This window comes from Pan paniscus, chromosome 11 (genome assembly GCF_029289425.2).
Source record: "Pan paniscus chromosome 11, NHGRI_mPanPan1-v2.0_pri, whole genome shotgun sequence".
Lineage (NCBI taxonomy): Eukaryota > Metazoa > Chordata > Mammalia > Primates > Hominidae > Pan > Pan paniscus.
In genome coordinates this window covers 88,894,667-88,914,233 of record NC_073260.2, presented here as the reverse complement: position 1 = coordinate 88,914,233, position 19,567 = coordinate 88,894,667, and the positions used below count along the sequence as shown (strand labels likewise).

General features: G+C 53.8%; 2 protein-coding genes across 6 annotated transcripts; one reads left to right on the top strand and one right to left on the bottom strand.

Moving 5' to 3' along the window:
• Positions 1 to 776: 776 nt before the first annotated feature.
• Positions 777 to 8,044, top strand: CA9 (carbonic anhydrase 9). The gene is made up of 11 exons (XM_003829832.4): positions 777 to 1,280; positions 2,455 to 2,484; positions 2,678 to 2,848; positions 2,981 to 3,123; positions 3,214 to 3,306; positions 4,676 to 4,742; positions 6,067 to 6,224; positions 6,736 to 6,880; positions 6,995 to 7,021; positions 7,637 to 7,718; positions 7,850 to 8,044. Exons 1-11 carry the CDS (start codon positions 860 to 862, stop codon positions 7,908 to 7,910), a joined length of 1,398 nt encoding a protein of 465 aa, XP_003829880.1. The 5' UTR covers positions 777 to 859; the 3' UTR covers positions 7,911 to 8,044.
• Positions 8,045 to 8,876: 832 nt separating this feature from the next.
• Positions 8,877 to 17,542, bottom strand: TPM2 (tropomyosin 2). 5 transcript variants are annotated; one of them, XM_008955233.6, is made up of 9 exons: positions 16,597 to 17,542; positions 16,039 to 16,164; positions 12,536 to 12,669; positions 12,323 to 12,440; positions 12,158 to 12,228; positions 11,953 to 12,028; positions 11,377 to 11,439; positions 11,135 to 11,204; positions 8,877 to 9,032 (listed from the first exon to the last, which is right to left on the bottom strand). In XM_008955233.6, exons 1-9 carry the CDS (start codon positions 16,708 to 16,710, stop codon positions 8,950 to 8,952), a joined length of 855 nt encoding a protein of 284 aa, XP_008953481.1. In that variant the 5' UTR covers positions 16,711 to 17,542; the 3' UTR covers positions 8,877 to 8,949. The 5 variants fall into 5 exon arrangements, 4 of the variants coding, with proteins under 4 accessions (XP_008953481.1, XP_034823290.1, XP_008953480.1 ...); XM_034967399.3 differs by having other exon boundaries at positions 8,877 to 10,134; positions 16,597 to 17,513; XM_008955232.5 differs by lacking the exon at positions 11,953 to 12,028 and adding an exon at positions 11,621 to 11,696 and having other exon boundaries at positions 16,597 to 16,959.
• Positions 17,543 to 19,567: the final 2,025 nt, after the last annotated feature.

Here is a 19,567-nt window from a genome sequence, read left to right as displayed (position 1 = left end):
GTAGTACTAAATAAATATTTGTTGAATGCAATAGTAAATAGCATTTCAGGGAGCAAGAACTAGATTAACAAAGGTGGTAAAAGGTTTGGAGAAAAAAATAATAGTTTAATTTGGCTAGAGTATGAGGGAGAGTAGTAGGACACAAGATGGAAAGGTCTCTTGGGCAAGGTTTTGAAGGAAGTTGGAAGTCAGAAGTACACAATGTGCATATCGTGGCAGGCAGTGGGGAGCCAATGAAGGCTTTTGAGCAGGAGAGTAATGTGTTGAAAAATAAATATAGGTTAAACCTATCAGAGCCCCTCTGACACATACACTTGCTTTTCATTCAAGCTCGTTTGTCTCCCACATACCCATTACTTAACTCACCCTCGGGCTCCCCTAGCAGCCTGCCCTACCTCTTTACCTGCTTCCTGGTGGAGTCAGGGATGTATACATGAGCTGCTTTCCCTCTCAGCCAGAGGACATGGGGGCCCCAGCTCCCCTGCCTTTCCCCTTCTGTGCCTGGAGCTGGGAAGCAGGCCAGGGTTAGCTGAGGCTGGCTGGCAAGCAGCTGGGTGGTGCCAGGGAGAGCCTGCATAGTGCCAGGTGGTGCCTTGGGTTCCAAGCTGAGTCCATGGCCCCGATAACCTTCTGCCTGTGCACACACCTGCCCCTCACTCCACCCCCATCCTGGCTTTGGTATGGGGGAGAGGGCACAGGGCCAGACAAACCTGTGAGACTTTGGCTCCATCTCTGCAAAAGGGCGCTCTGTGAGTCAGCCTGCTCCCCTCCAGGCTTGCTCCTCCCCCACCCAGCTCTTGTTTCCAATGCACGTACAGCCCGTACACACCGTGTGCTGGGACACCCCACAGTCAGCCGCATGGCTCCCCTGTGCCCCAGCCCCTGGCTCCCTCTGTTGATCCCAGCCCCTGCTCCAGGCCTCACTGTGCAACTGCTGCTGTCACTGCTGCTTCTGGTGCCTGTCCATCCCCAGAGGTTGCCCCGGATGCAGGAGGATTCCCCCCTGGGAGGAGGCTCTTCTGGGGAAGATGACCCACTGGGCGAGGAGGTTCTGCCCAGTGAAGAGGATTCACCCAGAGAGGAGGATCCACCCAGAGAGGAGGATCCACCCGGAGAGGAGGATCTACCTGGAGAGGAGGATCTACCTGGAGAGGAGGATCTACCTGAAGTTAAGCCTAAATCAGAAGAAGAGGGCTCCCTGAAGTTAGAGGATCTACCTACTGTTGAGGCTCCTGGAGATCCTCAAGAACCCCAGAATAATGCCCACAGGGACAAAGAAGGTAAGTGGTCATCAATCTCCAAATCCAGGTTCCAGGAGGTTCATGCCTCCCCTCCCATACCCCAGCCTAGGCTCTGTTCACTCAGGGAAGGAGGGGAGACTGTACTCCCCACAGAAGCCCTTCCAGAGGTCCCATACCAATATCCCCATCCCCACTCTCAGAGGTAGAAAGGGACAGATGTGGAGAGAAAATAAAAAGGGTGCAAAAGGAGAGAGGTGAGCTGGATGAGATGGGAGAGAAGGGGGAGGCTGGAGAAGAGAAAGGGATGAGAAGTGCAGATGAGAGAAAAAATGTGCAGACAGAGGAAAAAAATAGGTGGAGAAGGAGAGTGAGAGAGTTTGAGGGGAAGAGAAAACGAAAGCTTGGGAGGTGAAGTGGGTACCAGAGACAAGCAAGAAGAGCTGGTAGAAGTCATCTCATCTTAGGCTACAATGAGGAAATTGAGACCTAGGAAGAAGGGACACAGCAGGTAGAGAAACATGGCTTCTTGACTCCCAAGCCAGGAATTTGGGGAAAGGGGTTGGAGACCATACAAGGCAGAGGGATGAGTGGGGAGAAGAAAGAAGGGAGAAAGGAAAGATGGTGTACTCACTCATTTGGGACTCAGGACTGAAGTGCCCACTCACTTTTTTTTTTTTTTTTTTGAGACAAATTTTCACTTTTGTTGCCCAGGCTGGAGTGCAATGGCGCGATCTCGGCTCACTGCAACCTCCACCTCCCGGGTTCAAGTGATTCTCCTGCCTCAGCCTCTAGCCAAGTAGCTGCGATTACAGGCATGCGCCACCACGCCCGGCTAATTTTTGTATTTTTAGTAGAGACGGGGTTTCGCCATGTTGGTCAGGCTGGTCTCGAACTCCTGATCTCAGGTGATCCAACCACCCTGGCCTCCCAAAGTGCTGGGATTATAGGCGTGAGCCACAGCGCCTGGCCTGAAGCAGCCACTCACTTTTACAGACCCTAAGACAATGATTGCAAGCTGGTAGGATTGCTGTTTGGCCCACCCAGCTGCGGTGTTGAGTTTGGGTGCGGTCTCCTGTGCTTTGCACCTGGCCCGCTTAAGGCATTTGTTACCCGTAATGCTCCTGTAAGGCATCTGCGTTTGTGGCATCGTTTTGGCCGCCAGGAAGGGATTGGGGCTCTAAGCTTGAGCGGTTCATCCTTTTCATTTATACAGGGGATGACCAGAGTCATTGGCGCTATGGAGGTGAGACACCCACCCGCTGCACAGACCCAATCTGGGAACCCAGCTCTGTGGATCTCCCCTACAGCCGTCCCTGAACACTGGTCCCGGGCGTCCCACCCGCCGCCCACCGTCCCACCCCCTCACCTTTTCTACCCGGGTTCCCTAAGTTCCTGACCTAGGCGTCAGACTTCCTCACTATACTCTCCCACCCCAGGCGACCCGCCCTGGCCCCAGGTGTCCCCAGCCTGCGCGGGCCGCTTCCAGTCCCCGGTAGATATCCGCCCCCAGCTCGCCGCCTTCTGCCCGGCCCTGCGCCCCCTGGAACTCCTGGGCTTCCAGCTCCCGCCGCTCCCAGAACTGCGCCTGCGCAACAATGGCCACAGTGGTGAGGGGGTCTCCCCGCCGAGACTTGGGGATGGGGCGGGGCGCAGGGAAGGGAACCGTCGCGGCAGTGCCTGCCCGGGGGTTGGGCTGGCCCTACCGGGCGGGGCCGGCTCACTTGCCTCTCCCTACGCAGTGCAACTGACCCTGCCTCCTGGGCTAGAGATGGCTCTGGGTCCCGGGCGGGAGTACCGGGCTCTGCAGCTGCATCTGCACTGGGGGGCTGCAGGTCGTCCGGGCTCGGAGCACACTGTGGAAGGCCACCGTTTCCCTGCCGAGGTGAGCGCGGAGCTGGCCGAGAAGGGGCAAAGGAGCGGGGCGGGGCGGGGCCAGAGACGTGGCCCTCTCCTACCCTCGTGTCCTTTTCAGATCCACGTGGTTCACCTCAGCACCGCCTTTGCCAGAGTTGACGAGGCCTTGGGGCGCCCGGGAGGCCTGGCCGTGTTGGCCGCCTTTCTGGAGGTACCAGATCCTGGACACCCCCTACTCCCCGCTTTCCCATCCCATGCTCCTCCCGGACTCTATCGTGGAGCCAGAGACCCCATCCCAGCAAGCTGACTCAGGCCCCTGGCTGACAAACTCATTCACGCACTGTTTGTTCATTTAACAACCACTGTGAACCAGGCACCAGCCCCCAACAAGGATTCTGAAGCTGTAGGTCCTTGCCTCTAAGGAGCCCACAGCCAGTGGGGGAGGCTGACATGACAGACACATAGGAAGGACATAGTAAAAATGGTGGTCACAGAGGAGGTGACACTTAAAGCCTTCACTGGTAGAAAAGAAAAGGAGGTGTTCATTGCAGAGGAAACAGAATGTGCAAAGACTCAGAATATGGCCTATTTAGGGAATGGCTACATACACCATGATTAGAGGAGGCCAGAAAAGGGAAGGGATGGTGAGATGCCTGCTAGGTTCACTCACTCACTTTTATTTATTTATTTATTTTTTGACAGTCTCTCTGTCGCCCAGGCTGGAGTGCAGTGGTGTGGTCTTGGGTCACTGCAACTTCCGCCTCCCGGGTTCAAGGGATTCTCCTGCCTCAGCTTCCTGAGTAGCTGGGGTTACAGGTGTGTGCCACCATGCCCAGCTAATTTTTTTTTGTATTTTTAGTAGACAGGGTTTCACCATGTTGGTCAGGCTGGTCTCAAACTCCTGGCCTCAAGTGATCCGCCTGACTCAGCCTACCAAAGTGCTGATTACAAGTGTGAGCCACCGTGCCCAGCCACACTCACTGATTCTTTAATGCCAGCCACACAGCACAAAGTTCAGAGAAATGCCTCCAACATAGCATGTCAATATGTTCATACTCTTAGGTTCATAATGTTCTTAACATTAGGTTCATAAGCAAAATAAGAAAAAAGAATAATACCTGACATGCCAAACACAGAATCATGAAGGTGAATGCAGAGGTGACACCAACACAAAGGTGTATATATGGTTTCCTGTGGGGAGTATGTACGGAGGCAGCAGTGAGTGAGACTGCAAACGTCAGAAGGGCACGGGTCACTGAGAGCCTAGTATCCTAGTAAAGTGGGCTCTCTCCGTCTCTCTCCAGCTTGTCATTGAAAACCAGTCCACCAAGCTTGTTGGTTCGCACAGCAAGAGTACATAGAGTTTGAAATAATACATAGGATTTTAAGAGGGAGACACTGTCTCTAAAAAACAACAACAACAACAACAACAAAAAGCAACAACCATTACAATTTTATGTTCCCTCAGCATTCTCAGAGCTGAGGAATGGGAGAGGACTATGGGAACCCCCTTCATGTTCCGGCCTTCAGCCATGGCCCTGGATACATGCACTCATCTGTCTTACAATGTCATCCCCCAGGAGGGCCCGGAAGAAAACAGTGCCTATGAGCAGTTGCTGTCTCGCTTGGAAGAAATCGCTGAGGAAGGTCAGTTTGTTGGTCTGACCACTAATCTCTGTGGCCTAGTTCATAAAGAATCACCCTTTGGAGCTTCAGGTCTGAGGCTGGAGATGGGCTCCCTCCAGTGCAGGAGGGATTGAAGCATGAGCCAGCGCTCATCTTGATAATAACCATGAAGCTGACAGACACAGTTACCCGCAAACGGCTGCCTACAGATTGAAAACCAAGCAAAAACCACCGGGCACGGTGGCTCACGCCTGTAATCCCAGCACTTTGGGAGGCCGAGGCAGGTGGATCACGAGGTCAAGAGATCAAGACCATCCTGGCCAACATGGTGAAACCCCATCTCTACTAAAAATACGAAAAAATAGCCAGGCGTGGTGGCGGGTGCCTGTAATCCCAGCTACTCGGGAGGCTGAGGCAGGAGAATGGCATGAACCCGGGAGGCAGAAGTTGCAGTGAGCCGAGATCGTGCCACTGCACTCCAGCCTGGGCAACAGAGCGAGACTCTGTCTCAAAAAAAAAAAAAAAGAAAACCAAGCAAAAACCAAAATGAGACAAAAAAAACAAGACCAAAAAATGGTGTTTGGAATTGTCAAGGTCAAGTCTGGAGAGCTAAACTTTTTCTGAGAACTGTTTATCTTTAATAAGCATCAAATATTTTAACTTTGTAAATACTTTTGTTGGAAATCGTTCTCTTCTTAGTCACTCTTGGGTCATTTTAAATCTCACTTACTCTACTAGACCGTTTAGGTTTCTGCTAGACTAGGTAGAACTCTGCCTTTGCATTTCTTGTGTCTGTTTTGTATAGTTATCAATATTCATATTTATTTACAAGTTATTCAGATCATTTTTTCTTTTTTCTTTTTTTTTTTTTTTTTTACATCTTTAGTAGAGACAGGGTTTCACCATATTGGCCAGGCTGCTCTCAAACTCCTGACCTTGTGATCCACCAGCCTCGGCCTCCCAAAGTGCTGGGATTCATTTTTTCTTTTTAATTTGCTCTGGGCTTAAACTTGTGGCCCAGCACTTTATGATGGTACACAGAGTTAAGAGTGTAGACTCAGACGGTCTTTCTTCTTTCCTTCTCTTCCTTCCTCCCTTCCCTCCCACCTTCCCTTCTCTCCTTCCTTTCTTTCTCCCTCTCTTGCTTCCTCAGGCCTCTTCCAGTTGCTCCAAAGCCCTGTACTTTTTTTTGAGTTACGTCTTATGGGAAGGGCCTGCACTTAGTGAAGAAGTGGTCTCAGAGTTGAGTTACCTTGGCTTCTGGGAGGTGAAACTGTATCCCTATACCCTGAAGCTTTAAGGGGGTGCAATGTAGATGAGACCCCAACATAGATCCTCTTCACAGGCTCAGAGACTCAGGTCCCAGGACTGGACATATCTGCACTCCTGCCCTCTGACTTCAGCCGCTACTTCCAATATGAGGGGTCTCTGACTACACCGCCCTGTGCCCAGGGTGTCATCTGGACTGTGTTTAACCAGACAGTGATGCTGAGTGCTAAGCAGGTGGGCCTGGGGTGTGTGTGGACACAGTGGGTGCGGGGGAAAGAGGATGTAAGATGAGATGAGAAAGAGGAGAAGAAAGAAATCAAGGCTGGGCTCTGTGGCTTACGCCTATAATCCCACCACGTTGGGAGGCTGAGGTGGGAGAATGGTTTGAGCCCAGGAGTTCAAGACAAGGCGGGGCGACATAGTGTGACCCCATCTCTACCAAAAAAACCCCAACAAAACCAAAAATAGCCGGGCATGGTGGTGTGTGCCTAGTCCCAGCTACTCAAGGAGGCTGAGGTGGGAAGATTGCTTGATTCCAGGAGTTTGAGGCTGCAGTGAGCTATGATCCCACCACTGCCTACCATCTTTAGGATACATTAATTTATTTATAAAAGAAATCAAGAGGCTGGATGGGGAATACAGGAGCTGGAGGGTGGAGCCCTGAGGTGCTGGTTGTGAGCTGGCCTGGGACCCTTGTTTCCTGTCATGCCATGAACCCACCCACACTGTCCACTGACCTCCCTAGCTCCACACCCTCTCTGACACCCTGTGGGGACCTGGTGACTCTCGGCTACAGCTGAACTTCCGAGCGACGCAGCCTTTGAATGGGCGAGTGATTGAGGCCTCCTTCCCTGCTGGAGTGGACAGCAGTCCTCGGGCTGCTGAGCCAGGTACAGCTTTGTCTGGTTTCCCCCCAGCCAGTAGTCCCTTATCCTCCCATGTGTGTGCCAGTGTCTGTCATTGGTGGTCACAGCCCGCCTCTCACATCTCCTTTTTCTCTCCAGTCCAGCTGAATTCCTGCCTGGCTGCTGGTGAGTCTGCCCGTCCTCTTGGTCCTGATGCCAGGAGACTCCTCAGCACCATTCAGCCCCAGGGCTGCTCAGGACCGCCTCTGCTCCCTCTCCTTTTCTGCAGAACAGACCCCAACCCCAATATTAGAGAGGCAGATCATGGTGGGGATTCCCCCATTGTCCCCAGAGGCTAATTGATTAGAATGAAGCTTGAGAAATCTCCCAGCATCCCTCTCGCAAAACAATCCCCCCCCCTTTTTTTTAAAGATAGGGTCTCACTCTGTTGCCCAGGCTGGGGTGTTGTGGCACGATCATAGCTCACTGCAGCCTTGAACTCCTAGGCTCAGGCAATCCTTTCATCTTAGCTTCTCAAAGCACTGGGACTGTAGGCATGAGCCACTGTGCCTGGCCCCAAACAGCCCTTTTACTTGGCTTTTAGGAAGCAAAAACGGTGCTTATCTTACCCCTTCTCGTGTATCCACCCTCATCCCTTGGCTGGCCTCTTCTGGAGACTGAGGCACTAGGGGCTGCCTGAGAACTCGGGGCAGGGGTGGTGGAGTGCACTGAGGCAGGTGTTGAGGAACTCTGCAGACCCCTCTTCCTTCCCAAAGCAGCCCTCTCTGCTCTCCATCGCAGGTGACATCCTAGCCCTGGTTTTTGGCCTCCTTTTTGCTGTCACCAGCGTCGCGTTCCTTGTGCAGATGAGAAGGCAGCACAGGTATTACACTGACCCTTTCTTCAGGCACAAGCTTCCCCCACCCCTTGTGGAGTCACTTCATGCAAAGCGCATGCAAATGAGCTGCTCCTGGGCCAGTTTTCTGATTAGCCTTTCCTGTTGTGTACACACAGAAGGGGAACCAAAGGGGGTGTGAGCTACCGCCCAGCAGAGGTAGCCGAGACTGGAGCCTAGAGGCTGGATCTTGGAGAATGTGAGAAGCCAGCCAGAGGCATCTGAGGGGGAGCCGGTAACTGTCCTGTCCTGCTCATTATGCCACTTCCTTTTAACTGCCAAGAAATTTTTTAAAATAAATATTTATAATAAAATGTGTTAGTCACCTTTGTTCCCCAAATCAGAAGGATGGTATTTGAATTTCCTATTACTGTTATTAGCACGAATTTAGTGGTAATGCATTTATTCTATTACAGTTCGGAGGTCAGCAGTCAGATGTCAGTAGGGCTTGTTCCTCCTTCCACACATCACTCCCAATCTCTTGCTCCCATTGTCACAACTCCTACCTCCACATTTGACCTCCTTGTCTCCTCAAGAACCCTTGGGATTACACTGGGCCTAACTAGATAACCAAGGATAATCATCCCATCTCAAAATCTTAATCACCAAGTTTCTTCCCATGTAAGGTAAGAACAATGCACAGGATTAGAACATGGACATCTTTGGAGAAGGGGAATTATTCTGCCTACCACAGATGCTATCAGGAAGAGGACAGAAATGACTGATACTGTTGGGATGGCTGTGTGTGTGTGTGTTTGTGTATGTGTTGAGGGGTAGGGCAGACAGCAGCCCTAGGCTTAACATCACACTCAGGCTTTTGGGTTTTCACCCTGCTCAAGGAAAATGTGTCACTTCTTGCAGTTTTTGCTTCAGGATGTGCTGTCTGGCCCAGCTGGCTACTGGAACAGGGCGGTGCTGTGGATGGCAGCTCCTCTGCCTGTAGGGCACAAGGCCCACGATGTCCCCCAGTCCTGTCAGACTCCCTGCTTCACAGAGCCTGTTCACAGCCCCTCCTCAATGAGCCCAGGCCCTCCATCCCAGTTTCCCCTGAAAAGGAAGTCCCAATGCAGAGCAAGGACCCAGGCCCTGCTCATTCAGGGGTCCCTCAAACTCCATTGCCAACACCAAAGAAAGGATTAAAGGGCCTTGAGAGGCTAATAACATCAGTTTTATTGGGTTGGGGTGGCAACCATAGCCTGGCTGGGGGTGGGGCTGGCCCTCACAGGTTGTTGAGTTCCAGCAGGGTCTGGTCCAAGGTCTGGTGAATCTCGACGTTCTCCTCCTTGGCACTGGCCAAGGTCTCTGTGAGGGGAAGCAGCAGGTGAGGGAGAAGGGAGACACAAGGGGGAGACGTGGGGAGGCAGGGCCAGGGGAAGGTGACATATAGACATGGAGTGGGTCAAGGAAGACACATGCATTCAGGGACCTCAGGGCCCCATGGCAGGGACAAACAGATGGACTGACTAGGATGAGGGGAACAGGACTGACTAGGATGAGGGGAACAGGACGGACGTGGATGCCTCACTCAAGGCCTTGGGGTCATAGAGGTGGGGTGGGGAGGCCTGAGTCATAAACTACTTTATCCTCTTCTTTAGAAGGTTTAAGAAAGTTGGAGACAGAAGGTAAGACAAAGACTGCGCCAGGAAAGGAAGGGCCAGACAGACAGACTTGAGGTAGAAAACAGACCTGCTGCTGCAGTGAAAGCCCCATGTTGCTGATATCCAACATTTTTCCAAGCTCCATTCCAGACCTTTTGCAACCTTCTTGCCCCTGTCCTGCACCTCACCACCCTACTTCCTTTCCAGTCACTCTGTTTGATCCTGGAACCCCAGCTAAGTGCTCTGAGGTCAGGGATTGGCACCAGAGGCGGTCATGGTTTGATGGGGCCACACGTGCCCACATGCAGCGGTGAGTCAGAGAGCGACAGCCAGGGAGTGCCTGTGCAGAGGGGTTTCAGCGTGGGCCATGGTGTTTTGTGGGTGGGCTCAGTGCAGGGGCTGGGGGTGTCAGTAAGAGCCAGGGTGTCAGGAGTGAACCAGTGCTCCGTGGTGGCGATAGAGGTGCTCTCTGGAGGGCAGGAAAACAGCATGGAGACCAAGTTCAGAGTTTATTAAGCAGCAAAGGAGGGTGGAAGGGGATAGGTAAAGGATGAAGCCAGTGCCAGAGTGGGTGGTGGGCATGATGGGGGCTCTCACTAGGCTGCTCCCAGCCTGGCTGTGCAATGTTGGCAATTTCTGCTCCTCCTGCCCGCTCCCCTCCCCATAGAGAGAATGGAAAGGAGAGGAGAGAAGAGAGCTGAGGTGGCCGCGCTGGCGTGGGGCTCAGAGGGAGGTGATGTCATTGAGTGCGTTGTCCAGTTCCTCGCTAATGGCCTTGTACTTCATCTTCTGGGCATAGACTTCATCTGGGGGGGTCCAGGGAGGGGACCAGGTGGGAGTGTGGGAAAGGGAGTGGAGGGAAAGAGGAAAGGAAGGAGAGAGAGCAATGGAAAGAAAAACAGAATCAGAGGTACACAAAGACAGAGTGAGAGAGGGAGGCCAGGGAACAGGCTGGACAGCTGTCAGGAACTCCTCCCCATCTCTACCCCATCTCTGTTCTGTCCTTCTCTGTACCCCAGATTGGCTCTACCCACAGGAGCTCCTGCCTCTCAAGGGAGCTGTGTGTACAATGCTCTCGACAAGCAGGAGTGCTTGCTTAGGGGGGAGAGGGAGGGTGCTGGAGCCAGAAAGGGCAAACCTCCTAAAGCTGGAGGTAAAATTGGAGCTTGCCTGAGAAGGCTGGAAGCGAGAGAAGTGGGAAAGTGAAAGGGTTATCACAGAATAAGAAGGAAAGGCAACTTTAGCCACATCATCATTAACAATAGAAATAGCCACAGACTCACAAATATCTGGATGTTTGCTTTTGTCAAATCTAGCTTAAAATAGTGTTTTCTATTAGTGCTGTCATGCAGACCTAGATGTTCAGTCCAACAGCTCTCTAGTTAATAAGCCAGTCTCTGCACTAGAACTCTACTGCGTTACACTCGGGGACGGAATTGTCTATATGGGTGCCACTCAGAGTGTGGCATGAGGACCAGCAGCATTGGCAGTACCAGAGAACTAGCTAGAAATGTAAATCCTCCAGCCCAAAGTCAGCAATCTCTTTGGGGCAGAGTCAAGGAATCTGTTTTTAAAACTCTCCCAGTGATTCTCATGCATGCTGAAGTTTGAGAAGCACTGGAGTTGTTACGCCGTGGGCAGCTACAATTACTTGAATTGTAGACATGGCCCACAGAGTTGGGGAGTTGGTAGGGTCCTAGGTGGCCCAACCCTAGTTTATTGGTGGCAAATAAAATGGGATGAGAAGGTACAGGACAGACTGATAATCACGGCAGGTGTGGACCTACTTATAAAGGCTTCTTTTACCTTCTAGGTCATCGATGGTTTTCTCCAACTTTGCCACAGACCTCTCGGCAAACTCTGCTCGGGTCTCAGCCTGGGGGTAAAGGCAAGATGGGAGAAATGGCAAAGAATTAGGCCCTCCCACAGACCACTGCCTAAGTCAAGCTTCTTGTCCATCCCAACCCTCAAGTGTCCTGCCACAGGCCATCTCTGGCAAGGATTAGGGTGGCTTGAGGGGGGACTGGGAACTGGAAGAGGACTCTCACCTCCTTCAGCTTCTCCTCCAACAGTTTGATCTCCTCTTCATATTTATCTTCTTTGGTGGAATACTTTTGGGGACACACACACGCCATCAGTACAGCGCTACCACAGATCCTTCATTTCTCCATTGTACCCCGTAGGCTCCTGGTCATCTTGCCTCCGTTGAACACCCAGCCCCTCCCTGCCTTGGGCCCCTCACCTCCCTCCCCTGTGGGACCCCATCCTCACTGCCCCTCTGCTCCCCTCTACCTTGTCCGCCTGGGCCTCCAGGGATTTCAAGTTGTTGGTAACAATTTTCAGCTCCTCCTCTAGGTCCCCACATTTACTGCAGGGGGTGTGTGGCGGGGGGGGCAGGGTGTGAGGGCACAGCGAAGCCAGACAGTGGAGATGGCACAGCGGGGGACGGGTGGAGGAGAGAAGAGAAGAGCAAAGTTGTGAGAGTGACAGCAGGCAGGGCTCAGAAGCCCCAGGCCCTTCCTGATCCCCAGCAGCTGAGAAAGAGCAGCCTGCGGTGCTGAGACGGAGGGAAGGTGAGCTGAGAGAAGGCGCCATTGCCCAGAAAGGTTCAGAGGGGTCACTACCTCCTCCTCTGAGGCCATCAGGGACTTGAGGGCCTGGTCCATGGTTCGAAGTTCCTCCTCCAGCTGTCTGGCTCGACTGGGGGCAGCGGGCAGGGGTCAGAGAACAGGGCCTGTCCCTACAGCCCCAAGCCTAGGATGCTACCTTCCCACTGTGTGGAAGGCCCCAGGGCCAATGGGCTCACTTGTCACCCCCGGGTATCTTTACCTCTCGGCCACCTCAGCCCTCTCCTCCGAGCGCTCCAGCTCTCCTTCCAGGATCACCAGCTTCCTGGCCACCTGGGGGACGTGAGAAAGAGAGGGTAGATCAGTGGAGAAGGACTGGGCATGTTGCAGGCTGGGCAGCGAGCAGGCAGAGGGGCAAGGCTGTCACCTCTTCATATTTGCGGTCTGAATCCTCAGCGATGTGCTTGGCCTCCTTCAGCTGCATCTCCTGCAGTTCCATCTTCTCCTCATCCTTCATGGCCCGGTTTTCGATGACCTTCATTCCTCTGAAAGGCAGGGAGAGGGTGAGCGTAGGGTCAGGACCAGCAGAGATAGGCTCCCTTCTCCCTCCTGGACCATCCTCCCCGAGGCCCCTGACCACCTCTCGCTCTCATCAGCCGCCTTCTCGGCCTCCTCCAGCTTCTGCAGGGCTGTAGCCAGGCGCTCCTGGGCCCGGTCCAGCTCCTCCTCAACCAGCTGAATGCGGCGGTTCAGGGAGGCCACATCTGCCTCAGCCTGTGGGTCAGAGGTCAGGGGTCAAAAAGGCCTTGTTAGCCTTGGATAAGGATCAGAGAGGCTCCAGAGGATGGCAAGATTCTTCTCAGAAAGAACTGAGGCTTCCTGGTTTCTAGACATTCTATGCGATTTTTCCCCAACCAATCATCTTCTGCCCAGACTGTGCTCCAGTAAAAAATGTGCATTCAGGCCGGGCATGGTGGCTCACGCCTGTAATCCCCACACTCTGGGAGGCCGAGGCGGGTGGATCACCTGAGGTCAGGAGTTTGAGAGCAGCCTGGCCAACATGGTGAAACTCTGTCTCTATTAAAAATAAAAAATTAGCCAGGCATGGTGGCGCATGCCTGTAATCCCAGCTACTTGGGAGGCTGAGGCACAAGAATCACTTGAACCCAGGAGGCGGAGGTTGCAGTGAGCTGAGGTCGTGCCACTGCACTCCAGCCTGGGTAAAAAGAACGAAACTCCATCTCAAAAAAACAAAAAAATACATGCATTCCTTGCTTGACAAGCTCCGCTCCCCTGCTGCAGGGCCTCTCCTGCACTGTGCACAGTTAGTCTCCCAAAGGTCACCTGCACACAAGTCCTCCTGTTCCCTGTGAGAGCACTTCAAGTGCTGGGGCCAGGTCTGATGCAGCTCTGATTCCTATACAGCAAAGCCTGGCCCAGGTAAGGGGATGGGGGAAGAATCAGGCCAACCAGACGTCACTGCTGCTAAGAATAGCCCATCACAGAATCAAGCTCAGTGATACTGGGCATGGTGGTGCATGCCTGTCATCCCAGCTACTCTGAAGGCTAAGGCGGGAGTTCAGCTTGACCCTAGGAGCCCTGCCTGGGAAACATAGCAAGATCCCATCTCAAAAAAAAAAAAAAAAAAAAAAGTATCAAGTTCAGTGATGTCATCTGTCATCAGCTGTAAGGCAGACTCCCAGCAAGAAGCCCAAGAGGCAGGCCTATAAGGAATACCCATGGCTGTAGCAAGGGGCTCACTGCCAAGGCCAGCAGAGAGCTGGGGGCAATGCAGGGGCAGTGTGAGGGATGTCTACTCAGCCCCTGGGCTTGCAGTAGGAGGCAAAACCATGGAGGTTTTGGAAAAAATCCATAAAAACTGGTCAAACACTGAGAAAAAGGGCAGAGCAAGGCGAGCGCCAGTAAAGGAAAATGAGAGGAGCAGGGCAGCCTGGTGTTAAGAGCATCGGCTCTGAGTCAGATTGTCTTTGAGCCACGGCTCAGCCACTCAACACTTGTGTAACTGTGGGCAACTTATTTAGCCTCTCTAAGCCTCAGTTTCCTCCTTCACAAGTTGGAGTTAACAATAACAGTTCCTCCTTCTTAAGGCTGTTCTGAGATAATCCACTGCTTTTAATACTCAGTTAATCAACAGGACCTTCGGTGAGACTCATAAAACTAAACAGGTTCTCTTACTCCATGCTAGATCCACTGAATTGGGATGTGTAGGGCGTTGGCTTGGGAATCTTCTTTTTTTTTTTTAAAGCCCCCGAGTGATTCTGATGATAAGCCAAGTTTGGGAAATTGTAAAATAACATGCAGAAAGCACTGAGTACATTGCCTGCACAGGGTCCACATTCCATAAATATTAGGTTATCCCCTTTCTCTGTCAAAAACAAGGACACAGAGACCCTGAGATTTCAGAGTGGAAAGGAGAGAGGACCTGTGTAGGGAAAGGAGGTGGGGGGAGGGGCTGGGGGCAGCACTTGGACAGAGCATAGGAAGCAGGTCCTTGGTCGGACTGTAGGGCAGGAGAAACAGCACCATATATAGAGAGTAGATGGTAGCTTGTCTTCCAGGTGCTGAAGGCACCTGGAGCTTGGCCACCTAGAGTGACAAGAGCCCATCATGGGCACAGGGCCGGATGACTCAGTGTGGAAGCATTCTGGGGACAGCACTGGGGGTTGGGAAGAATCACTGTGGGGGACATTGGAGGACTACCCTAGAGAGAGGTGAGACTGTAAAAGAAAAACTCCGCATGATGGTGGGGTGACAAAAGACTCTGGAAAGTTTGGGAAGTCCTGGGGTCCTCATCATGGGACTGATATGTGCCATTTCCTGGCTCTCAAGGTCTTCCCAGTTACGGGGGCGGCTCTCTAACCACAGGACAGGCACTGCTGTCCCCATTAGAAAAATGGGAAGCAAGAGAGAGGGAGAAACTGAGGCACCATGTAAGTTGAGTGCTATGTTCAAGGTCACCAGGAAGCTTGGGCAGTCTTTCCTATCTGCTCCTGGTGCTGCGGCTCTGCCTCCCCAGCTCTGTCCCTGTCCCCCCTGCCCCTCCAGCCCCCACCAGCAACTTGGGTTTCCAATCTTGCCTCCAGCTGCACTGGGCCTTGGTTATTTATAGAGTGTCAGATGCCCAGGGTCGTCTGTGCTAGCAGCTGCAGGTCAGCTCCCTCCCAAGTGCCAGGACTGGTGGAGAACCAAAACTGGAGGCTGGAGGTCACAGAAGCCCAACCCCTGGGGGGCTGGGAACATGAGCAGTCGACACAAACAGCTATGTCATCTCTGATGTTCAGACCATGCTTTATGCTAATCTAACCATAGGTTCATCTTAAAACAATCCTGGGTGGAAGGAAGATGGGGAAACTGAGGCAGAGAATGGGGAAACTACCACCACACCAAAGCCATATGGCCATTCTCCTACCTTAAGCTGGGGGTTGGGAATGGCAGGAAGTGAAGTCTGGTTGGGGTTGTGGGGTGGGCAGAGAAATCTCAGGGTAAATGACCTGCCAAGGTAGCTGCTTTGGCATTTGTGGCCCTGTCCCTCTGCCCTGTGGCCTGGCATGGTCTCCAGGCTGACAGCTTAATGAGGCTAAATGAGGAGCCATTAGAACCTGAGCTGGGGCCCCAGGGCACAGCAGGGCTGCTGAAGCCAGAGGTCAAGGCCAGGGAATTTCTAATGGCCCCTTAGGGTTGTAACTCAAGTGGGGCCTCATCTCTGGATCCCTCTCCCTCCTCCTGCAGGCTAGTACCTCACATCCACATCCCCCCATCCCCAAACGGCTGCAGTCTCCTCTCCAGTTTCAGCGGGAGGATTAATTGAGGTAGATGGTAAATTCTTATACCTTCCACCCCCACAATGACTCACTGCTTCATCACTGTACATTCTAAAAGCTGGAACCAAACAGAATTACAGGGCTAAGTCCTCTGGGGGAAGTGGTAGGTGGTTTTGATTTATCCACTGTCTTGGATTACTTGTGTAAGTTTACCCTAGCCCTGGTTACTGAGATGAAACCATTTCTCTCCTAGTGCTGGCGACATAAGGGGATAAGGTGCCCCAATCCCCTTATTCCCATACCCGGGGGGCCACTTCCCAGAGCCCTAACTCCTCCCATTGTCCCCCAAGTCCACACTCACATCAGTGGCCTTCTTCTCGGCCTGCTCCAGTTTCTCCTGGGCCTCCTTCACGGATTCAGAATACTTTTCCACCTCATCCTCTGTCCCCTTCAGCTTCTTCTGGAGGGCCTGCTGCTCCTCCTCCAGCTGGGACAGAGGGGACTTGGTCAGCCAGGCTGGGAGGGGGCCCAGGCCCAGAATGGAGACGCGGTGTGTGTAGGGGCGCTACTAAGATTTGGAGGCTACTGGGATGGAAGCGGAATAACATAAGAGGGACAGTACAGTCAAGGGTGCTGGTGCGACCCGTTGGGGGTACAGAGAAAACTTCAGGCCCCAAGGAGCAGGACCAACCGCGCTCTGCAAGGGCAGAGTGGAAACCAGGGGCCTGGGGCTTCCCCAGGCTATTGTAGGGGAGATAAGCGGCTCTGGCGAAGGCCCTGAGGGTACTGCGAAGGCCCAGCCCCCACCCTGGGTGGGAGAGAGCCTTGGCGGGCAGGCCCGGAGCTGGGGGACCCATGGCAGCGGCCCACCCTTGCCCTCGGCGCGGGGAGAGCAGGCTGCACTGGGCCCGGCCCTAACCTGCTTGCAGCGGTCCTCAGCTTGCTTCTTGTCGGCTTCGGCCTGCTCGGCGCGGTCGATGGCGTTCTCCTTGTCCAGCTTCAGCATCTGCATCTTCTTCTTGATGGCGTCCATGGCTGCGGTGGGGGGTGGGCCGGCCGGCAGGCAGTGAGGACCGGACGGACTGGGCTGGGTGAGCGGACTGGGTGCACCGGTGGCAGGCGAGGAGGACGGAGCGGGACTGGGACGTCCCGGCCACGCGGGCGCCTAAAAGGCGGGGAGGGACCGGGCGGGGCCGGCAACCAGGACCCTCCCCCACCTCGGCCCAAACCTTGTAGGGGCAGAAGCACGGCCCGGCCGGGGGGTGCGGCCGCCCCCTTCGCCCACCCACTGGGGACCGCCTCCCTTGGGGTCCCGCCCCCATTCCCCTCTTCCCTGCCAGCCGTCGGAGGAAAAAGTGGCCGACGGTCGGCTGGAAAAACCCCGGCGCTGCGCAGGGGAGGGGACCCTTGGGCTGGGGGCTCCGTGCTTCCTCTGAGTGACAGCCGGACCCAGCGGCAGCTGCGGCTGGGGCCCCTGGGGCTATTTCGGGGCGTGAGCTCACGGCAGCTGCCCGGGCGCAGGGATCGGCGTGCCCCACCTCAGCTGCAGCAGCCGCTACCCTTAATTTAGAAGTTTCCTGCAAATTCCCCCGGATTAAATGTCTCTCGGGAGGCGGAGCTCCTCGGCAGTTTGAGTGCCTCAGTTTACCCTGAGTCCCTCTAGGTTTGCGTTATCGACGTGGTGGTAGTAGCGGAGTCTCATCGGGAGCTTGGGGAAACTGAAGCAGGAAGCGAGCCCAGAGCCCCGGTCGCGGTGGGGAATGTGGCCGGGCTTGCTGCCCCCAGGACCGGCCTGACCTCTCATCCCCTCGCCTCCCCTCCCAGCCCCTGCCCCTGGAGCCAGGCCCTTCCTGCGAGCACCCGGCGGCTCAGGACCCAGCTCCCCGCCCCGCCCCCCACGTGCCCGGCATATTTTCCACGCGGCTGCGGCCGGGCTGGTCACCGCGCGTTCCCCGCCCCCGCTCCCACCCGGACGCGTCCCGAGCCCCTCCGCTCCCCGCCCCCGGCTACGCCTGGCCCCACTCCCCTCCGCGCGCCTTCCCTCTTCTCCCCCGCTCCCCGCGGACGCTCCTCTCTTTCCCAGTGGGCCAACTTTATGCTGAAATTTCTTTTCTGCCCTTTTTTGGGATGTTTCCCCATTGGGAGGCGGAGCCGGGCTGCGGCGGGGAAGGCGGAGGGCGAGGGGAAGAGTCACTGAGCTGCGGGGCATAGGGGGTCCGGGGCGAGGTGCCTTCTCCGACCCAGGCCGCCAAACCAGCGCCGGAGCCGGGTCGTGGGGTCTGGGAGTCGGAGGCGCGGGGCGCGAGGGTGTTTGTTTTCGTTTTTCCCTGGGGTGGGGTGGGGGGAAAGGAAGTGGAGAGCCGCCGGGAGGAGGGGGAAGGGAAGGAGAGAACAAGCGGAGGAAGCCGGGAGGGAGCTGCTAGCCTCGCCCCCACCCTCCAGTCATAGAGGGGCGGGAGGCTTGGATTTTGCAGTGGGCTGGGGACCGTGGGAACCTGAGGCCGCTGGCCGGGGCGGTGGGGAGGTGGCGTGGAAATGCATTCAGATCTGTTTAGCTGCCTGCTAGCCACACGGAGAGCAACCCTGGCCTGACCTCGCAGTGTTCCTCTAACTCCGTGGAAGACGCCTCATCCACCAGTAGCCTATGCTAGACCACTGGGTTTCCCCTGCCCTTCGCGTCTCACATCCACCTAATCCTGGAGAGGCTGCCTCCTACCAAGGAGGTTCCTCCTCGGGTCGGTCTGGGCTGGCCTCTGGCCGCGCCTTATGTTTTCTTCAGTCTGTTTTGTAGTCTTACTTCTGGTTCCTCAACTCATTCATTCATTTGACTGTCCCATGACGTTGTTGTCAAATATCTTTTTAAAAGTTAATGCGAATATTATCTAAAATTCTCCAAAACCCCTCCCTAATCCCTGTCCCCCCACCTTTTTTGAGACGGGAGCTTGCTAGATTGCCCAGGCTGGTCTTGAATTTATGGGCTTAAGTGATCCTCCCGACTCAGCCTCCTGAGTAGCTGGGATTACAGGCGTGCGGGCACCCTGCCTGTTTTGAGGAGAAAAAAAAAATCCACATTTCTTAATATGGTATAGAAGGCCCGTTGTTTTGGCTCTTGCCTGCCTCTCTGGCCTCATCTCCTTCCATGCCCAACCTCACCCCCAGTATTCATACTTGTACCTCATGCTGCATTCGTAATGAGCTACGTGCAGGAGCTGGAAATAGCCATACTTTTCTTAAAGCTTCCACAGTTTATGCATTCTGTTCTCTCTCCCTAAAATGCCCATCCCCTTGGCTGATTCCTGGTGGCCTTTAAGACTCAGATCAAGTGTCAGCTTTTCTGGGAAGCCTTCCCTGGCCACTTCTCTTCCCACCGCCTCACCTAATAGGTGCGTGTTCTTGGTGCGGGCTCTCACCCTCATCCTAGTCCCATGGTATAACTGTTCTTATTACCGGTTTGGCGCCTCCGCCGGTCTGTGAGTCCTCAACAGAAACGATTGTTCTCAATTCTGAATCCCCAAGGCCTATCACAGCACCAGGCATAGAGTTGGCACTTCATGAACATTTGCCAGATGAGTTTTTTATGTACCAGGTTCCGGGTACTTTTCAAATATACTAATACGGTGTGGGTCTTTTGGTCTTAGAACCCATTACACTCTTAAAAAGTATTGAAGACCCCCAAACAGCTTTTTTGTTGAAGTGGGTTATATCTACCAATAGTTGCCATATTAAAATGAAACTTGAGAAAAATTTTAAATATGTATCAATTCTTTAAAAATAACAAAAATAAACTCATTACATATTAATCATGTTAACATAATGTTCTAAATGAAAGATAACTATATTCCCATTCCCCGAATTAATGAGAGTATGGAAATTATTTTACATTTTTACAA